The 18,007-nt window shown below is 47.7% G+C and overlaps 8 protein-coding genes across 8 annotated transcripts; 5 read left to right on the plus strand and 3 right to left on the minus strand.

The window, feature by feature from the left end:
- Nucleotides 1–77: 77 nt before the first annotated feature.
- SPPG_08626 (uncharacterized protein) lies at nt 78–2,052 on the minus strand. Its single transcript, XM_016756771.1, has 4 exons — nt 1,590–2,052; nt 959–1,523; nt 368–898; nt 78–297 (listed from the first exon to the last, which is right to left on the minus strand). Exons 1-4 carry the CDS (start codon nt 1,665–1,667, stop codon nt 218–220), a joined length of 1,254 nt encoding a protein of 417 aa, XP_016604071.1. The 5' UTR covers nt 1,668–2,052; the 3' UTR covers nt 78–217.
- A 318-nt stretch (nt 2,053–2,370) lies between these two features.
- SPPG_08627 (uncharacterized protein) lies at nt 2,371–6,354 on the minus strand. The gene is made up of 6 exons (XM_016756772.1): nt 5,996–6,354; nt 4,628–5,917; nt 4,372–4,473; nt 3,520–4,301; nt 3,035–3,437; nt 2,371–2,934 (listed from the first exon to the last, which is right to left on the minus strand). The coding sequence occupies exons 4-6, from the start codon at nt 3,934–3,936 to the stop codon at nt 2,675–2,677; spliced, it is 1,080 nt and encodes a 359-aa protein (XP_016604072.1). The 5' UTR covers nt 3,937–4,301; nt 4,372–4,473; nt 4,628–5,917; nt 5,996–6,354; the 3' UTR covers nt 2,371–2,674.
- SPPG_08628 (uncharacterized protein) lies at nt 4,195–5,622 on the plus strand (the record flags this gene model as incomplete). The annotated part of the gene is made up of 4 exons (XM_016756773.1): nt 4,195–4,573; nt 4,656–4,920; nt 5,001–5,059; nt 5,131–5,622. The coding sequence occupies 4 exons, from the start codon at nt 4,195–4,197 to the stop codon at nt 5,316–5,318; spliced, it is 891 nt and encodes a 296-aa protein (XP_016604073.1). The 3' UTR covers nt 5,319–5,622.
- Nucleotides 6,355–8,009: 1,655 nt separating the features above from the next.
- SPPG_08630 (uncharacterized protein) lies at nt 8,010–8,829 on the plus strand. The gene is made up of 2 exons (XM_016756774.1): nt 8,010–8,124; nt 8,243–8,829. The coding sequence occupies exons 1-2, from the start codon at nt 8,065–8,067 to the stop codon at nt 8,558–8,560; spliced, it is 378 nt and encodes a 125-aa protein (XP_016604074.1). The 5' UTR covers nt 8,010–8,064; the 3' UTR covers nt 8,561–8,829.
- A 472-nt stretch (nt 8,830–9,301) lies between these two features.
- SPPG_08631 (uncharacterized protein) lies at nt 9,302–10,884 on the plus strand. The gene is made up of 4 exons (XM_016756775.1): nt 9,302–9,622; nt 9,684–9,725; nt 9,792–10,574; nt 10,642–10,884. Exons 1-4 carry the CDS (start codon nt 9,385–9,387, stop codon nt 10,710–10,712), a joined length of 1,134 nt encoding a protein of 377 aa, XP_016604075.1. The 5' UTR covers nt 9,302–9,384; the 3' UTR covers nt 10,713–10,884.
- Nucleotides 10,841–11,919, minus strand: SPPG_08632 (mismatch-specific thymine-DNA glycosylate (mug)). The gene has a single exon (XM_016756776.1). It carries the CDS (start codon nt 11,859–11,861, stop codon nt 10,989–10,991), a length of 873 nt encoding a protein of 290 aa, XP_016604076.1. The 5' UTR covers nt 11,862–11,919; the 3' UTR covers nt 10,841–10,988.
- A 1,255-nt stretch (nt 11,920–13,174) lies between these two features.
- On the plus strand, nt 13,175–15,886 carry SPPG_08633 (OPT superfamily oligopeptide transporter; the record flags this gene model as incomplete). Its single annotated transcript, XM_016756777.1, has 9 exons — nt 13,175–13,362; nt 13,428–13,741; nt 13,797–13,973; nt 14,042–14,363; nt 14,440–14,789; nt 14,853–15,118; nt 15,185–15,336; nt 15,400–15,734; nt 15,789–15,886. 9 exons carry the CDS (start codon nt 13,175–13,177, stop codon nt 15,884–15,886), a joined length of 2,202 nt encoding a protein of 733 aa, XP_016604077.1.
- A 717-nt stretch (nt 15,887–16,603) lies between these two features.
- Nucleotides 16,604–17,946, plus strand: SPPG_08634 (uncharacterized protein). The gene is made up of 5 exons (XM_016756778.1): nt 16,604–17,029; nt 17,108–17,137; nt 17,209–17,362; nt 17,433–17,561; nt 17,629–17,946. The coding sequence occupies exons 1-5, from the start codon at nt 17,004–17,006 to the stop codon at nt 17,740–17,742; spliced, it is 453 nt and encodes a 150-aa protein (XP_016604078.1). The 5' UTR covers nt 16,604–17,003; the 3' UTR covers nt 17,743–17,946.
- The last annotated feature ends 61 nt before the right edge of the window (nt 17,947–18,007 follow it).

An 18,007-nucleotide genomic window follows, 5' to 3' on the forward strand; every position in this document is an offset into this window, starting at 1 on the left:
GAATGCCCAACCTGGCCCCAACCTAGACCCATGGGGTCTAAACAAAGACAACGAAGGGGGCCAAGAATCTTTTTTTAGGGGGGCGACAAGGCTGTATATTTGCAAAGCTCCGTAAATAATCCGGTCAATGCAAAAAGAAGAAGACGAGAGAAAAAAAATAAAACTATACACACAAACTACACACGAGTACATTTGGGTGGACAACTACGCAACATCCCTATTCACGAATCATTTCGATACATGCCATTGGGAACGTTCCTTTATTTCCAGTACGCATGTTAGACCCCTTACCCCAGCCTAACATCAAAAACAACAGTCAATTAAAAAAAAAAAAACGAAATCAAACATGAGGAAAAAAAGAACGTACCATCATCGTAGGAAGCCCACACCTCCACCATATCGCCTTTGACCAGCTCCAACTCATCAATTAATTGAGGAGTGTAATCATAAACAACCTTGTATTTAGCCTTCAAGGGCGTAACGTGGGACCCAGCCTCAGTCATATTGGACGCAGGAGCAATAAAAGGAACGGCACCACCGCCAGGTTGGATTCGGTTGCGTCTACCCTCGGTGCTGCCTCGCTTTCTGGCTCGCACAACTCCAACAGCGACACCACCGACAATAATCATGGCAGCTCCGACCGATCCCGCAATGATGGGCACCTTGTTCCGCTCCACAAAGCTACTATTTTCATCTCCTGTGGCGGTGACGGGTTCCCCACCTGTCGCACCTTGGGATGCAAGTTCTGCAGGTTTGGCGCCTTTGACAGCTTGGTTCTCAACGGGTGCAGCAGCAGCGGTTTTTTGATCGTTCTTGTAGCTTCCTCGTCGCTGACAGCAACCATCTTGTGGATAGTCTTTACAGTACAAGTCAGCGGTTTTTGAGTCACCACCAAAACCTGTAAAAAGGCGCATTATAAGTAATCGCACACCCATCCTCATGATTTTATTCAACTAACCGCATGATTTATGATCTTCCTCAACTCCCCAAATGCAGGAATCTTGCTTGTATCCAGATGCTCCACTCCACGACTGTACAATATGCTTGCAAGATTCCGCACCGGTCAAAGCAAATGACCGTCTGTCCGACACTTCCTGGTATACCGCTTGTCCATAGTGACCAAACGAAGTGGGACACACGGATGAATCACGGATCAACTCGGACACAGCGGACCCGTACGCATCGCACGTTTTTTCGCAAATGGGGGTAGAAGGTGGCTTGTAGTCTTTGTTGCATCCAGCAGAGAACATGAATATATCCGTCATGCAAGTGTATGTGCGATAGTATTGAATGGGTTCGCCAGAGTATCCAGTACATTGAGCCCAGTTCCTCCACATTTGGGCCTGATGCTCTCCGCCTGACGTTACGTCGCGGACCAATCGATCCCAGTATTTCGCATCGGGAATCGGGCCGCTCAAACCGTAGACCAAGCCAAGTTCAGTACCATTGATATAGTAACCTTGTCCAAATGGGGCACAGGCGCTCGTTTCATGGATGGCAATACATTCGTTGGACGAGTATTCCTATTAAGCAAGACCAGTCAACCACGGCGATTTGTCATCGAATGCAATGCACTCGTTGCTTCATACCTTGGACTCTGCCCTAACTTGACTGACGGCAGAAAGGATAGATAAGGCAAACGCGAGGGTAGCAGACGTTCGGGCCATGTTTGACAATGCAGACGGGGTTCAAGCTTTTTCTTGTCCACAGGGGCAAACTATAGATAAAGTATTCCTAAATAGCTACGATCGCGTGTAGGCTAAAACGGCTACTTGGGCAAACAAGCGTCTAATGCCCGGATAGTAAAAAACGGAATCGGTTTCGGTGTTTTCGACAACTCTAGGGTTTACGCCCGCGATGACCGCCTCCAACGCAAATGTAAAGAGATCAAAAGGGCGGCAAAGGACAAAGGAGATGAGCGGCGGAGAGCCGTGGTTGACAAGGGTATTTTCTATACGTTTTTTTCGTCGGTTGTTTTTTCCTTCCCAATCCTTCAGCCTTGAACGGCGACGAACAAAAACCAAAAGCACTGCCAACCCTCCAAATCTCAACTTTGAAAACTAAAAGGAGGCTGAGTCCAAAAGTCGCCTTGCGGTGGGCTGAGTCACAACACGTGATATATATCTACAATATTCCCTTTAAAGGCAGGTAATGTAACTGTTTATGGCTATATGACAGAGCTGAGCCTCAAGTGTGAAATGTTCATAGCCTCTCCTTCTGCGCTTTTTTCCTTGTTTTAAGCACAGCGGACGGTTTCGGACATTTTTCAAGGACGGAGGGGTGGGGGACTGGTGAATGACACGGCTTTTTATTTTCATCAATGGTTGATGGTATGTGTTGGAACGGCAGGTGTTTTAGGTAAAAGGTTATGGCGGCGGTGCAGGGACATGAGGTCCAGGTTCAAGGTGTGATCAAGGTTGTCGGGTATGTTTGGAACATATCAAGAACGCATGATACCCATGTGCTATGCCTGGATCTACGCACAGGGATACGGCATTTCAGGGATCATAGCCATGTATATACAAAACGAATAATATCATAATGAAGGTAACACTCGGAACGAGACAACATCTACCTCGATGAATAGTCCCTTGAACCAGAGCGCAAAAGAATATAATCAGAATCGCCAATGCCATCAATGTAAACGCATCGCTTTCGAGGAACCATCCAGACTCTAAACGGTTCCACTTCTGGTTCTCCTTGCTTCATCAATCTTCATGGCAGGCGGCATCCCCTCACTCACTCGCTCATGCCTAACGTTGTTGGCCACTTCAAGCTGCTCTACTTCGTCGGGTGATAGGGTTGTATTGACCGACCATCTCCTGCCTCGCATGTCGGACACGGCAGGGATGATGGGAAAGACTTGAGAGGGTTCGCGTTGGGTACAGGATGAGGTATCGAAAACTGTTATACGAGGTATCGTTCCGCGTTGGGCTGTAGTAGAAAGACATGAAATGCTAGTGAATTGAGAAGGATTCACTTGGATTCGCTTTTGATTTTAATGTACGAGGTGGATGGATGGGTCACAACGTACCTAGCATGCGTTCTCTCCAACTCATTGCTCGTAAAATCTCACCCATCCACTCTACCTTTGCACCATCACTTCCCGTCACAAACAGAAAGCACCGTCCTTCATTATCAATATCTGGAAGCTTGTAGAGTCCAAATACCATCGTCATGAACTTGCCCAGTTTGGGTGGACAAGGGTCGAGGGTACAGTCCTCTAAATGGAAAATCTCACTGGCATACAATGCATGGGGTTTCTTTAGAATATACAGTGTATCATTGTTGATGACCACCCAGCGACGTTTCGATTTGCCGATAGCCCCGTTGAATTTAGAATGAAAGTGGCGTTCGTGGACAGTAAGGTAACCAGAATAGGAGGTTTTACCCATGAAGAGGTTGTGGGGGATAGGATAGCGCACCTTTCGCTTGAGCTATTGGCGTCCCATCGGAAACCCAAGCACTTTTATGAGTCTGACTTGCATGAGCAACGTTTTGGCTTTTTTTCAAACTTACCCCCACCCATTTCTTTTTTGGTTCATCCATCATGATATTATCAGTATCCACCTCAAAACCGCACGACTGAACCGTTTTTCGCATTAACCGCCCCGGCGCGCTCCCGCATCGTCCCGTTGGTGACCCCGACTCGCTCCATGCCAAACATCTTGCAGGGCGCTCCTGACTTGCGTTTGATACAGTCGTCGCGGGAGACTGCGAAGATATCGTTGTCGAGGAGTTTACTATGGACGAGTCGCGGCTTAATGACAGTCTATTGGGGCCTGCAGCTTGGTTTTCTTTCCAACGTGGATGCAAAGGATTGCGGGGTGAAATGGGTTTGCCTCCCGACGCGAGCGGTGACGTGTAGGAGCTTGGAGATACCTTGGCAGGAAGGGCGGGAAGACCATCCGCCCCGACCTCTGTCAGTGACTTCATAGAGCTTTGAAATGCGTCGCTACTGTTTTCACGTCACCCCACAGAAACAGCCTTTTGGAAACCGAAACCAGGTCCTCCAGAGCACCCACAAATCGTGCTTGTCCCAAGCATCCGAACCCCACAAGAACAATGTTGGTTGTGAAAAGCTGCGCAACGAGAGCAATAAACAATATGACACGACTAACTTGGGATCGATGAGTTCACAACCCTTCCAATACCCGCAGAATGCCTCCAGGCTTCGGAGTCGAATACGTAAGCATGGATCGAACCAGTCACACTCATGGAGCGAGTGGACTGGCTTTTGTTGGGCCCCATTCGTCTCCTTCCTTTGGTTTGCCCTTCATGCATCGTGGCTTCCAGAAGGGCTTCAGAGCATATATTAGGAGACTTGTTCTGTTCGGATACCATCCTTCCAAAAACCTCACAAAAACAGACCGAAATGCGTCGGCCAAAGTCAATTCGCTCGACCACATAAACGCTCTACGGTCACTATTGACGATCCTGGCAAAGTCTGATGAGGATTTGGGGTGCATTGACCTAAAGTATGAGAAAGTACCTGTTAAAAGACGCCAAAAGGATCTACTAGATCGCGTGGGGTTTTACGTGGAGCAGGTCACATCGTGCATACCAAACGCCGGTATGCGTCCTTCAAAAATTGTACAAAGAACGAACCCCTCCAACCTACTTGTACCTTTGATGCATTCCTCCTCATACTGCAGGCCTTGGAGTCCGTCTACATGGAAAAGCTCCAAAAGGGGCCATTGTGGCTGTATATCCGGGGACAGTGTACGCACCAGGTGACCCAGCGTTCTTCCAATCTCTGGGCAACAGCTATATTCTGCGATGCTACGACGGATTGCTTGTTGATGGTAAGCGTAACGGACTGTCTGGAAGAATTTTCCGGTCCCTCTATCGGCGACATCATCCCGATCCGCATCTTGATCTCATTGCAGATCAGACATGGATGGAAGGCGGGAATGTGGCGTATGTAGTGTTTTTTTTTTCGTTGAGTTCTTTGAAAAGTACCCTCATTGAAGGGGAAATGTTGTTTTCATCCAAACTAGGAATCCATATGCGATTGGCCAAATCATCAATAACGCCACCTCCCAGCATCCCGCCAACGGTCAGCACCATTCCAGTGTATCATCTCTTGGAACAATCACCCAGCTCACGCATTCCCCTTCCCTTTTGCAGTCCATTATCAGGAGCTCAACATTCCACCAAACTTCCCCCTCCATCTTCGAAAATATATTTCCAACATCCACTATGCGGCAGCTTGGCGACCGTGGGATGATGATGTAACGCGAGTTGTGCTGCTCATTGCGAATAGGGACATTGAGGACGACGAGTTGTTTTCGACGTACCATGAAACGGTTGGGTAGTGAGCTTTAGAGTAGATTGAAGTTGTTTGGCTGAACCTGAAATGATGTGTCTTGGCACTGTGATCCTGGCGTCACTACGTTTATCCGACCCCGTGTGCCGGAAACCAGCAAGTCAAGAACACTCGGAGGAATGTTTTTGAGTAAAAACAAAGGCAGAGTTGACGACACATGATGTGGTTTGATTTGCGCCGCCTTTGTCGCAAGAATCCATAGAAGTCATAACGCTGGACGGTTCTTGATAGAATGTACAATATACCAAATTCCTGGGAGCAGACACCGGCATAAGCGACATTATAAAAAAAAACTTACCAGTGTCTTGTGGTATCATTTGTTTTTTGCCCACATTGCCGTACTATTCATCGTGCAGACGCTGGGGATCAGGAGGTTTGTCGCAGTTGGGAACCGCTATCCCCATCAAGGACAAGCACAACCGCTGAAGACGCATGGGACCATTCTGCCACTCATCCATCGTTGCCCATGCTAGCTCGCCGTACTATTCCATCGTCCAGACGGTGGGGATCGAAAGTTTTTTGCAGTTGGGAACCGCTGTCCCCGTTTTCATGGACCAATACGACCGCTGAACACGTATAGAACAAATTCTGCCACTCAATCCATCTGTCAAAGAATGCCCCGCACTCTTTCATTGTATTCAGCCTCGCTAAACAATGTAACTGTACCGGCACGCCGCTTATTTTTCGGTGTTGTTTGCAGACGGAAGACAAGAATTTGGTCATGTTTGAGTGGGGTTTGCTTGGCACTGAGCACAGGTTCGACGTAGTCGGAAGTCATACCGTCCTACGCTTATCGACAACACGGTAAAAGAAGTGATACCTGGTCCCGCGATATTGATGTGTCTGTCTTTGCATGACCTTGAATGCCGTACCAGTGTCTCCACCGTGGAATTAGCTGGCTGTTTTTGTGACTTGGACAATGAACTATATCACCGTACCTCAGACGAGAAAAGTTATCGAGGGTAGATGTTTTTGTCCCATTTTATTTGAATGGAAAACTGCATGAAAGGGGCGTCGTTAGAATAGAGTGCAGGATAAATAAATGGCGGGAGATCGAGATCCGCAGATGCCAATGTGATGTGGATATCCCATGGACTTGTTTTGCCACTAACTTTGAGATCGGTTTTTTTTTTTTATTTCAGAATCATGATTCTGCGCACACTGACTGTGTCCAACAGCAAGATGATTGAGAATAGGAAAAATGCAAGATGGACAAAGACATGTTTACAGGTTTTAATTTCTATGACAGGAATTTGATATATACAAGAAGCCAGCCATCAAGGTTGGCATCCAACATTTGGCCGATAAACACACCACACCCAGCCCCTCTAAAAAAATGCCCGTTCAAAGATGTTTTTTCAAACACCTATACGGGTCTCTTTGCAAACTCTTTGGCAAGAGCTGCTGCTTTCTCCGCGGTCTCTCCCTCTGTCTGCAAACAACTAAAATAGTCCACTGAATCCACGACGGTATTCGGAGGAAGGAATGGCCACCAGACGGGGGAAGGTGGCGACGACTTTGTCTGTGCAATACTGTTTGTACGAGTCCGAGAAGGAACGATGATGGGTGTAATGGTTGGATACACAACCGACTTTGAGCGGGCGTTTGTCTTTCTTGGGCAGGTGTCGCTCATGGTCGGTGTTTTGGGTCGGAGTTTAGGTAAGCAAGTGGAGGGTGGACGGCGACGGAAAAGACAAAATGGTGGCTTGTTGGCGAGCGGGTTGGTTGGAGAAAGCGAAAATTCTGGGGTGAGTTGGTGGGTGTGCAGGACAGGGGATGGAGCAGACATTGCTGTCCTTTATATAACGCTCCTCTCGTAATCCGTCAACTCAACCCTAGTGAAGCTTTTAATTCAAAGAGTCATCAGACCCGCAAACAACTCGAGTCCTTTTAGCTAAAACAGGCAACAAAAAAAAAACCCAAAAGTATGTTGTGTGTGTGTGTGTGTTGTGTGTACATGTTTTCGTTGTAACAGTGATCAACAGAAAAACAACAAAGTAATGTTGATTGTCGAGGTCCCTGGAGCTTTGCCCTTGATCCTTTTGCGACTCGTCCCCGCCTTCATTTAATGTCGATCCATTGGTCTGTTTTCTTATTATTGTTTGCGGATGAACTTGTCTGCGACATTGGTGCGCCGGCCGTGCAAGCATACAAGGACAGTTTATATTCGATATTTCTTTTTCCGCCTCTTAGCCTTTTTGGAGTTTCTCATTTTCAAGTCTCGACGGACGGGACGGTAAGGTGGATTGGAAGGCGCTTTATTGCCATGAATCAAGCGGTGACATTCCTCTCCGCGGTGGTATTGTCTTTTATCGATTCCTGTCAAACTTTTGAATACGCACTATCGTCCTACTGTATTGAGAGCATTCACTTGATTCACAAGAGTGTCCTCTATGGAGAAAATCGTTTGGCAACCAATCGTCAAACTGTTTGAATGTGTGTACTGTTGAATTAGTTTGTACAGTGCGAGGCGTTTCGGAGCATCATGTTATCAGTTGTGTTTTTCCCCCTATGACGAAATTGCCCCAGCTGTCCAACTCCAGCATGATGAATACCATCATCCACTGTAGATGATTTTAAACGTTTAAAAACAAAAGGATAGATCCCAATCACGTTATTTACAATGTCCGACTTTGGCACTTGCGAGAACCGTACGTAATCAACATATGCCCTTCATTGCAGCAACTTTGGGATTTCTACTTTTTTTTTTTTCTGTTGAGCGGCCTTGTCCAGGGATGGGTTGTGGGGTGTCAAAACAAAATGCGACGAGTTCACCTGCTGATCGGAAAGGCAAGGTAAAAAAAACGAAACTGGACTGGGATGAGCATAGACAAGAATAGGCTCCACGATGCCGTTCCTTTTGGGTCAATTTGCTGAGCACACAAGTCTAACCTACAATTCTCCATTGTTCAGCCGAACACCGGACAAATCGCATCCCCATCAAGCGACGTACGGCCCCTGCTATCCTCCATACCCGTTCCCTCCATCATTGCTCTAAACGAAGAAGGCCAGGCCCTTTCAAGCTCTGATCTTGTCTACCAAGGCGGTGATGAAGGCTCGAAATATACCCCAGGTGTAGAAGCCTCTTCTGACGTTCAATGGGTCATGCTTCCACCCGGCCAGTTACCGGAAGGCGTCAAGGAGGAAGATGTGAAAAAGAGATTTTGCAGTCAACCGGTTGATCCCGTGGGGGAACGAGAGCATGCAACTAGACCTGTGCTGAGGACGTGAGAGACCTGTGTACATTAGAAGCTGCTATACTTGTAGTTGACCAAGGCGGGCATGGTACCGTCCATCGGCGATGTGTGGCCCACATATTAATTCGAGCATCTTATGCCAGCGCCGAGGATGTTTCGACCCAGGAGGCACAAACAGGCACGCCGACCACGCTCAAATCACCTATACGAGGATTCTACTGGGCGAGAGATAATAGTGCATATGGTTTTGCCATCATTGAGGGCATTACCCGTGATTGTAAAAAACACTCTTTTGTATCGGCTGCTTCGCGCGCTCTTTTGGCTTTTTCTTTCCGGGAATCCTCACCCACTCTAGACTGTCACTAAACATTCCAACAAAGAGGATGCTACACCTACGATCTGCAACGATAGGGTTTGCGTATGGAATTAGATTACGCTGCAGCAAAGTGTTCCATCATTGGGATGCTTTCCTTGTTAACAAACTTCCATTTTGCACCGGATCCCTTCAGTTAGCAAAGCTCAAGACAATGCTCTCCAACGGGCTGCGCCTCTTCGCCCTCCTCGTTTACCACCCAAACCACGATCGCGCGGCCACCCACACCATCAGACAGAAAGCTTAAATTAACGAGAATTATTTTAAACTTTTTGTTAAAATTACTTGGCCCAAAAGCAACAAAGCGGATGCGGATGTGCGATTTTCTTTTGTCAGAGTATCGGAGTCCCGGAGGTCGGACGTTGGGCGCTGCCAGAGGGGACGCGTCCAGCCGCCTGTGACACCCATCTGTTATAAAGTACGTCTGGTAGAGCATTCGGCCTCGATCCCCATACAGTACTTTGCATTTTCCACCGTACAGAATTATGGCAGCAATCACACGCCGGGTCTGGTTTGTCCCAAATGCCGGTGCACTCTCCAACCTCGTCATAAAGGAGGAACAGCTACCACCCCCCGCCGCAGACGAAGTCCGGGTCAAGGTTCACTCCATTGGACTAAACTTTGCAGATGTCTTCTCAGTCCTTGGGTTATATGAAGCGGCGCCGAAAACCAATCTTGTCCCGGGGCTTGAGTTTGCTGGTGTTGTGGAAACGCCTGGAGGGGGTATGTTTTCATGCCATGTCTCACCAGTTGGTTGAAACTAATGGCGGTTGCGATATTATAGGATTCAAAGTAGGCGACCGCGTGCTTGGAACTGTGCGATTCGGTAAGTCCTTTCATACTTGACATGACCTTCCTGTAACGCATGCGTATTCTGAATTCTATTCTACAGGAGCGTATGCAAGCCATCTGAACGTGAACCCACTGTATCTCCGGCATAGCCCCAATGGCTGGTCCTTTGAGGAAGCGGCTTCCTTCCTCATCCAATCCCTCACAGCAATCTACGCCATCCGTGAGCTCGCCGCCCTTAAACCTGGATCTACAGTTCTTGTACAAAGCGCGGCCGGAGGTGTCGGCTTACAGGCGCTGAGGATCTTGGAGGCGATGCCCAATGTATCCGTATTGGGTGTGGTCGGAAGCCCAAGTAAACTCAAATTTCTGAATGACACCTTCCCTCCGGCAAAAAACAATGAGGATCCAAACGCCAAAAGAAAGAATTGGCGATTCATCTCTCGTGCTGAGACAGGATCCGAGTTTGCAGCCCAAATGTCGGATTACATCTCGTCTCACCCAACCCTTACCGGATTTGATCTCATTCTCGACTCTGTAGCCGGCCCTTACTTCCATCCAATGTACGCTGCCATGAATCCTGCTGGTCGCCATGTTATTTTTGGCGCTGCATCTTTGGCTCCTGCAACTCTGGATCTTACCCCTCGCCTTTCTTTCCTCTCACCTGTCAACCTATTCCGTGCCATTAAGCTGGGTTACAAATACTCTATGCGTCCCCGCGTCGACCCGATGAAACTCATGGGAGACAACAAAGCTGTCATGGGATTCAATCTGATCTGGTTGTATGATAAAGCAGAGCTATTAAGCGGACTGTACGGAGAGTTGGAAAGGTTGAACTTGAAACCCCCACACGTTGGACACCGATTTGATTTTGAGGAGATGCCAGGTAAGAATTTCTATTTGCTGTTAAATGCAATGCATCCCGACACTAAGTCCATTCTTTTTGCGTAAAGCGGCCCTTGCCCTCTTCCAAAGCGGTTCAACAGTAGGCAAAGTTGTCATTAACGTTAAACACGACAATTGAATTTAGCCTAGTATAGCACGTTGATAGTCGACTAGTCGCCACGCTAGCCAGAGTTTCTTTCCTTCCCTTCTTCGATCATTTCTCCGTTTTTGCAGGAAACTTCGTCTAGCAACGCTCTTTAGTGAGCCTCATTTAGTTACATAATATACATATATTTTAGCTAGGAAGCCAATGTTGGTCTTACTTGTTGGCACTTTTGCACTTGATCTGTAGATGGAAGCAGGGATCATTGTGAAACGGCTTTTCTGATTGCCATAGCCGACACAACGAACGCTCCTAACTCAAATCGTTTTCAGGCTGGTGAAGAATTGCATCCTCCGTGAACAGAGACTTTGACGCTGTTATTTCGTCTAGCACCCTCTTCAATTCTTTAAACAGCAGCAGCTTATCCTCTTTGCTATAAGCACTAACTCTTCCTGACGTTGACGGCACCACAAACAAGGCGGTAGCTCCCACTTTTTCAGCCTGCAGTCCAAGTTCAAATTTCTTTTTCCCAGAAAATGCCTCATAAACCCCTTTCCCAACAAAACAGCACACTTTTGGGCGAAAAGTCGTGATCTTTGCATAAAGTGGATCAGCTCCTGCAGACATTTCCTTCATAGAAAGATCACTGGAGCCTCGAGTAGGGCGGGACACGATATTCGTGAACCCAATAGAAAAGTCTGCAGGGCACCGGGCGTCGTCTTTGTAGGTGACGACTGTTGACCCAACAAGTCCAGATTCCGATAGACATGTCCAAAAATGGTTGTTACTTCCTGCATAGTGGTGGCCTCTTGTAGATGATTGTATACCAGGGTTGAAACCGCAAAACACAACGTCGAGATCCTTTTCCAAGTAGTCGGGAACCTCTTTTAATGGTGTTATCGTTTGGGCAGCACGTATGCGCTTTGAAGAGGTATCGAGAACGGTTGCGGAGCGCTTGGTGCGTCGTTTGGTGGCATCCGACGTGACCTTGTCAAGAATGCGTGCACTGCCAGAGGACGCTTTGTACTGTTCATCCACTTGCACATTTGCGCCCACTGGAAGTTTTAACCGACTTGCTCTTGCTGCTGGTCCCGTATAAGCAAAGCCCGCAATCAAGCCCTTAAATCCAGGCTCCGAATGTATGGTCTTGTTGTTGTTGTTGTCATCCTCTGTGTTCATGCTCATGTCAAAACAGACTGAAAAAGATCAAACACCTGGAAATTGAAGTGCATCCGCTGAGGATCGAACCTGCGTCCTAATTGGCCTGCACGTCTCCCCAATTGCATACGATAAACGACTCGATCCGCAAAGTCTTTCGTGTGATATGCCAAAGTACAAAACCGGAACAATGTTCGCTCCCATCATTGTTGTTGAATTGCATCAAGTCGAGCATTGCTACCTTCTTAGCACAGTACCTAACGTGTTCAAATGCTTGGCCTCCTACGTCTGCCCGATGCCTGCGTATGGGCATTATGCAAGCGCACAGCTCGCATGTACCCGGAAGGCACAGTCATGAGCAGCTTGCGCCACATCGGGCCATGCGAGTACCTCCCTGGTTACGGGCACCGAACTGGTAGAAATGTTTTTTCGTTTGCTGTGAGCATGGAGCTGGAGACAGGTTATGCAAACCAGCATTATGCCATGGCAAACCAATACTATCGTAATGCTAGTGCTAGACAGGACTTTAGGTTCTCGCGAGGATGATCCTGTAGCGAGACGCTCCACTGAGGTTCAGTTCGCAAGATCAGGAGGATAGCCCGCCTCCGAGTCCCACATGGTCTGTACTCGCAATTATTGACACGCGTAGAAACCATCACGTTCAGTTGAACTTGCAAAAAGGCATGGTGCCATTTCGGGCTCTCGCCAGTAAACGCCATGCGGGAAACCAATAAACAGAACTGGCAAACGGACAACAAAAAGGAGGAAGCACGCGCGCAACAAGAAGCAGCAATCAAGAAGAAAACAAAAAAAAACGTAGAATGATATAATCCTCAGCCAATCAGACGGCATCCAATCCCCGCCATCTCATCGAAATCTCCAAATGGATGGGCGGCTGCAAACGCGGTCTGCACAAAATAATGTTTTTATTTTTTGGTTTTCCATCATCGTCCACCCGCAACCCCCCCCCCCCCCCCCCCGGCGCGTTTTACACTGTTAGAGTGGTAACCTGTGAGGGCCTCATCACATGCTTTTAGACTGTTAAACCTTAAAGCCTCCCCCCGTCCATGAAAAGATGGCTCAGAGTACCTTCCCAGTTACTGGCGTTGTACACCCCTTTTATTTTGCCTCGTATTCGTTTTCCACTTTGCATCCTAGAAAGAGCCTGGAATCGCTCCTTTTTTTTCTTTCTCTTGTTGATGACCTTGTTCTATGCTTTTGTTTTCTCGGCTTGTTGATAAATTCGTCCAGCCCTTCTGTCTCTCCCGTCCCCTCTTTCTCTATTCACCTTGCTTTGTTCGACTGCCTTTTGTTGCAAAGAGAGAGTTTAGCACTCTGTCATGGACAACATCGAAGCAGGCCCTAGGGATACCAGCATGGCAGCATTGCACCAGCGTTCGCGAAACTCGGTGGTAACCGCCGTAGATGATGGCAAGCTACAGATTCTTGATGTGAATCCAGCGCAAGATACCTCCGGCTACGGTGGTCAACGTACCTCTGGGACTCCTGAACGTGGGCATTTTACATTGTAAGCATTGCGAGTGGCGTTTACCCGCAGAAATGTTTTGCTTACCTTTCTACTGTCTTGAATAGCCGAGCTTCCATTATTGGTTCACTCCTCGGATGCTTCGTAGCGGCTTCCAACTTTTACCTTGGCCTCAAAGCGGGGTGGACGTTCGGAGCCCAGCTCTTTTCGGCCATTTTCAGTTTTGGTATTCTCAAGACGTTGTCCCGCGTTTGGGGTCCTTTCTTTGGCCCTGAAGAGAATTGTACGGCCCAGACGGCAGCGTCTACCACGGGAGGGTTGTCTGTTGGGTTTATTACTGGTATACCCGCGCTCTATCGGCTTGGTCTCATGTCCGAGGATGTGATGGACGATCTAGGCAAGTTGATCATGTGGACTATCGGTAAGTGGCCAGTTGTTATATACCCTAGTTATGGCTGGTTCTAAGTATCGTACAGCCGCTGCCTTCTATGGTTTATTCTTTGCTGTGCCCCTCCGTAAGCACTTTGTTATCAACCACGACTTTCCCTTTCCGACGCCGCGTGCAACTGCTGTTACCATCTTGACGTTGCATGGCAGCGTCGGTAAGCAAAAGGAAGCAATCCAGACTGTCAAGGTCATGATCGCGACCTTTGGTAAGCTGATTATGAGATAGTTCAAGTGTTTTTACGCCCTTGTTAATATACATCTCTTTCACAAATAGCCGGCGCATTTGCGCAGACACTGTTGAGTTACTGGATCTACTTCCTTGACAAGATTCATGTGAGTATGGCATTTTTGGCTCTTGCCACAGAGAGAGGGACGGAGCATAATAGTAATCTTCTCCTTCAGCTTCTCTTCTGGATCGGTCGTGCAGCTGGCAACATTGGACTCCAGAATGCGGATATCGTCTGGGGATGGCATATCGTTCCCAATTTTGCCTTCTATGGTGCCGGTTTGATCACACCCCCTGCGACGCTCTTGTCTTTCCTTGCCGGCTCTGTAATTGCCTTTGGCATTGGCGGCCCCGTGATGTTAAGTGATGGGTGAGTTGAACGAATCTGATATATCAAGAACAAAAGGAGAGGCCTGACGCATTCTTGCTTAAATATTATGTTATAGGTACCTATCGGCGGCTTTGGGATGGGGTAAAAAAGGGAACGGCTCAGCTCAATCTTGGTGGTTCTGGCCCGGTATTTCTCTTATGCTCTTCTCTGCCTTTACGGAGCTTGCGGTCAATTACAAGACCATCATCAGCGGCACAAGGGAGGCCCTGGGCAAGCTAGTTTCGGTTGTATCCGAGAAAATAAACTCACGGCGTAAACCCGACAATATCCATTCAGAGCAGCAGCTGATGAAAGGCGAGCAAAGCGATGCGTCAGGGGCCTATGGCAAAGATCCCGTACCTCTCGCACATCAGGTCCCAACTTTGTGGTGGACTGGCGGGCTGTTGGTCTCCAGTTTCTGGACATGTATGTAGTTGCCACACATTTATTTCATTACCGCTTTGAGGAGACTAACCTACCGCATGCAAGGTTTCACCATGGCATACTTTTTCAAGATTCCCGTTTATCAATCCATTCTTTCGATTATCTTTGCCTTTTTCCTCGCGCTAATCGGAGTGCAGGCCGCTGCTGAGACCGACATCAACCCAATTAGTACTTTGGCAAAGGTCGTTCAATTGGCGTTCTTCAAGTTTCCTGCCGACTCTTTACAAAGTCTGCAACGAAACAATATCCTGTCGGCGGCAGTAACGTCTGCCGCGGCGAATCAGGCCGCTGATATGGTTGGCGATCTCAAAGTGAGTTCAGAGAGTATCATGACAACTGGCATTCAAACAAGATGCTAATTTCGACCTTCAATTCAGACAGGACACATTGTTGGGGCATCTCCTCGTTCGCAATTCCTCGCGCAACTCATTGGCAGCGCAGTGGCGATTCCAGTCAATCTACTGCTTTTCATTGTTTTTGCGAAAGCTTATCCCTGCATTGTCAAACCTATGGACACTTGTGATTTCGGGTAGGGTGCCCATGCGGCCTTTCAACTCTGCAATGCCAACCACTCATTGACTCTTTTGGGCAGGCTCTCGCCTGTTCTTGGCTGGGAAAACTTTACGAAACTGTTGACAACGAGTGCCAACCTGCCTATGGCTTCCTGGGTTACCGCTCTTGTATGCGGCTTTGTCGCCATTCTGTTCACGATCATGAAACACCAGTACATTCCACAGAAGCATCATGACTCTCTTCCCAACCTGGGTGCTATTGGGTTGGGATTCATCGTTCCCCAGCCTTCCACACCTCTTGCAATGTGTATGGCCATGGTCGGTGGTATGATTTGGAAAAAGTTATCTCCAAGCAGTGAACACAAGTTTAGAATGGCAGTTGCCAGCGGTGGCATTGCTGGTGTCGGCATTGCTGGTATGTCATCATCATGGCTGACTGCTAAAGATTTCTTGCTCATCCATCTCGTAGCCGTCCTTAGAGCCGTTCTCAAGCTATCGGACGTTCCGGATAAGGTTGTCGACTGGAACTGTCCTGTCAGTGTTGACGGCGTTGTCAAATGCTTATAGTCAATGTAGTTTTGCCGAGTTTGCTGTAACATTTTTCTTGGATTTTTCGTTCCGTTCCATTGCTCGTCGTTGTAGGAACGACATTACGCATGACAAAAGTAGAGGCCTCCACTTTCTGATCTGAGAAAACATGTCCAATGTGCTGCTTGTCCCTTTTGCAAAGTGGCAAGGACAAAGGCACAGCGGAGGAGACCAACTGTTGTGCAATGTCAAATGTGTATGGGGCTTGCCCACAGGCCCTGGAATTCACGAGCTCAATCTGTCAGCTGCTCTTACCGCTTCCCGCCGTTCACATGGGTCCGTAGTCAGCGCTCAATGCACAAGTAAGACCATAACCTTGCTATATACGCTACCCCCACCACGCCTATTCTTCATCGTTGTCCTCTTGTGCCTTCTGTCTGGAAACGCCTTCCCTCCACACGAACTCAACGGGTAAGCACATGTGACTGTGCCGCCACAATCTGATCTTTATTTGAACCAGACGCTTTTGCACACATTGGGTGTTCCGATCACAACAGCCTTCCAACTTCAGCCGTCAAGGGAAACCCTAACTTTAAACCCTCATCGTTAGTTTAAACCTAAAGTCCTAAAGTCCAACGACGGTTGTATTTTGTGTTTGGGGGCAGCTGAAGAAGAAGATCTTTCCAAAAATAAACACATTCAGACGAATGGAGAAAAATTGCGGGATGTTATTTTCTAGCCGCTGTTTGGATGACCTTTTAGGTGTTCAGCCGACCACCGCGGCAAATGGAGAGAGCAACGTGACTGCAAGATCCAAAAGCGGCCCAATTCGTCCTTGGCAAAACGCAGAAGTGAAATAATGTAAAAAAAAAAAGCTAAAAATAAACCAATGCATATGCCAAAAACCGTACATCACCTAGTGTACGTCAAACATGAAATTTAGCCTCTAGTGCAATAGTTCATTTGCTTGCAAAGGTCGGTTCTTTCTCCCTCCCGAACGGCGCCTTGACATCGGAACCCACAACATGGAATCTGTACACTTTATGCCACTGGTGAACACGGCTATTTAAAAAGCGACTGACTGTCCAGCTTGCCTTCCCTTCTTCTCTAATTGCATCCAATCCCCAAATTGATACTTTCACCCACATTTTACAACATGGCTGTTTCCATCAACGACTACGCGTACGTTTGGGTTGTGCTGTAGCAGCTGTTTGATTAAATATTGAATCTTGAGTGTTCTTTTTTGCTTGCGCTTTGCAGTGGCTTCTGGACCTTGGACTCTTCTCGCACGTAGGCATACCCCCGCGATTGTTTTTAAAGCGTATTTAATTGATACTCATTTCTCTTCTCTCTCGTCACAGCGATGATTACCAAGATGTTCTCTCTGCCCAAGGCGTTTCTTGGGTCGTCCGCAAGGTCATCGCCAACATGACCATCACCTACGATATCACCGTCAGCAAAGACGAGAACGGAAACGACGTCATCACAGCTGTCAACCCCAAGGGAGCCAAGCAGGTTTGCATTCAAAATGTCTAGCAACACTCTTATAATTCTGATTCTAACCTTTACGACTGGGTTCTGACAGGTCTTTGTTCTCGATGGCGTGTCACGCCCAGATGAAGACAGTACCTACGGCTCTGTTGCGCACTCTGCCACCAAAGATGCCAACGGACAAGTCAACTTGACTACCGTGTCTGAGAAGAATAAGTGGAAGGTATGTTTCATTGTTTCTTTTGTGAATCAATTTTAAGGAATGGTACTAAGATCCTGTCACATTTTAGAACTCTGGAGTCTGGACGCTTGAGGAGAATGGCACCGTCATGGTCCGAACGCTCTCATTCGAGTCGCCAAAACTCACCAAAACCTTCAAGATGACGTTCAAGAAGAAGCAATAAATGTTATATACCCGTTCGGACGGAAGAGTTTGTTAATTATTTCAAGTAGACTTGTGGACAAGTGCTGTCCAGAAAGTTTGTTGCGAGGATATTTTACTCTGTTACTAGTGTCATGAAAACAATAAAGCATGTGTTGTGATCGTCAGCTGTTTCCTGCAAAATATCTGCATGAAGCGACAGTTGCGGCCACAGTTGGAATTGAAACTTGCACGTCAGTCACGCGAGTGGCTATGCCGTCATTTGTCCATATTGGGAAGAATGACAT

This window comes from Spizellomyces punctatus, assembly GCF_000182565.1.
Source record: "Spizellomyces punctatus DAOM BR117 chromosome Unknown supercont1.23, whole genome shotgun sequence".
Taxonomy (NCBI): Eukaryota; Fungi; Chytridiomycota; class Chytridiomycetes; order Spizellomycetales; family Spizellomycetaceae; genus Spizellomyces; species Spizellomyces punctatus.

Excerpts from the sequence above, each read along its gene's own strand:
- SPPG_08627 (XM_016756772.1), bottom strand. The coding sequence starts at position 3,936 with ATGAAGTCACTGACAGAGGTCGGGGCGGATGGTCTTCCCGCCCTTCCT. Across the intron at positions 3,438-3,519 it reads CAAAAAAGAAATGGGTGGGG|CTCAAGCGAAAGGTGCGCTA; the intron begins GTAAGTTTGAAA and ends GGACGCCAATAG. Across the intron at positions 2,935-3,034 it reads TTGGAGAGAACGCATGCTAG|CCCAACGCGGAACGATACCT; the intron begins GTACGTTGTGAC and ends TTTCTACTACAG.
- SPPG_08634 (XM_016756778.1), top strand. The coding sequence starts at position 17,004 with ATGGCTGTTTCCATCAACGACTACGC. Across the intron at positions 17,363-17,432 it reads ACCCCAAGGGAGCCAAGCAG|GTCTTTGTTCTCGATGGCGT; the intron begins GTTTGCATTCAA and ends GGGTTCTGACAG. Across the intron at positions 17,562-17,628 it reads CTGAGAAGAATAAGTGGAAG|AACTCTGGAGTCTGGACGCT; the intron begins GTATGTTTCATT and ends GTCACATTTTAG.
- SPPG_08626 (XM_016756771.1), bottom strand. The coding sequence starts at position 1,667 with ATGGCCCGAACGTCTGCTACCCTCGCGTTTGCCTTATCTATCCTTTCT. Across the intron at positions 1,524-1,589 it reads AAGTTAGGGCAGAGTCCAAG|GAATACTCGTCCAACGAATG; the intron begins GTATGAAGCAAC and ends CTTGCTTAATAG. Across the intron at positions 298-367 it reads GTGGGCTTCCTACGATGATG|GCTGGGGTAAGGGGTCTAAC; the intron begins GTACGTTCTTTT and ends TTTTGATGTTAG.
- SPPG_08630 (XM_016756774.1), top strand. The coding sequence starts at position 8,065 with ATGGGTTGTGGGGTGTCAAAACAAAATGCGACGAGTTCACCTGCTGAT. Across the intron at positions 8,125-8,242 it reads CTGCTGATCGGAAAGGCAAG|CCGAACACCGGACAAATCGC; the intron begins GTAAAAAAAACG and ends TCCATTGTTCAG.
- SPPG_08631 (XM_016756775.1), top strand. The coding sequence starts at position 9,385 with ATGGCAGCAATCACACGCCGGGTCTGGTTTGTCCCAAATGCCGGTGCA. Across the intron at positions 9,623-9,683 it reads TGTGGAAACGCCTGGAGGGG|GATTCAAAGTAGGCGACCGC; the intron begins GTATGTTTTCAT and ends GCGATATTATAG. Across the intron at positions 9,726-9,791 it reads GCTTGGAACTGTGCGATTCG|GAGCGTATGCAAGCCATCTG; the intron begins GTAAGTCCTTTC and ends TCTATTCTACAG.
- SPPG_08632 (XM_016756776.1), bottom strand. The coding sequence starts at position 11,861 with ATGAGCATGAACACAGAGGATGACAACAACAACAACAAGACCATACAT.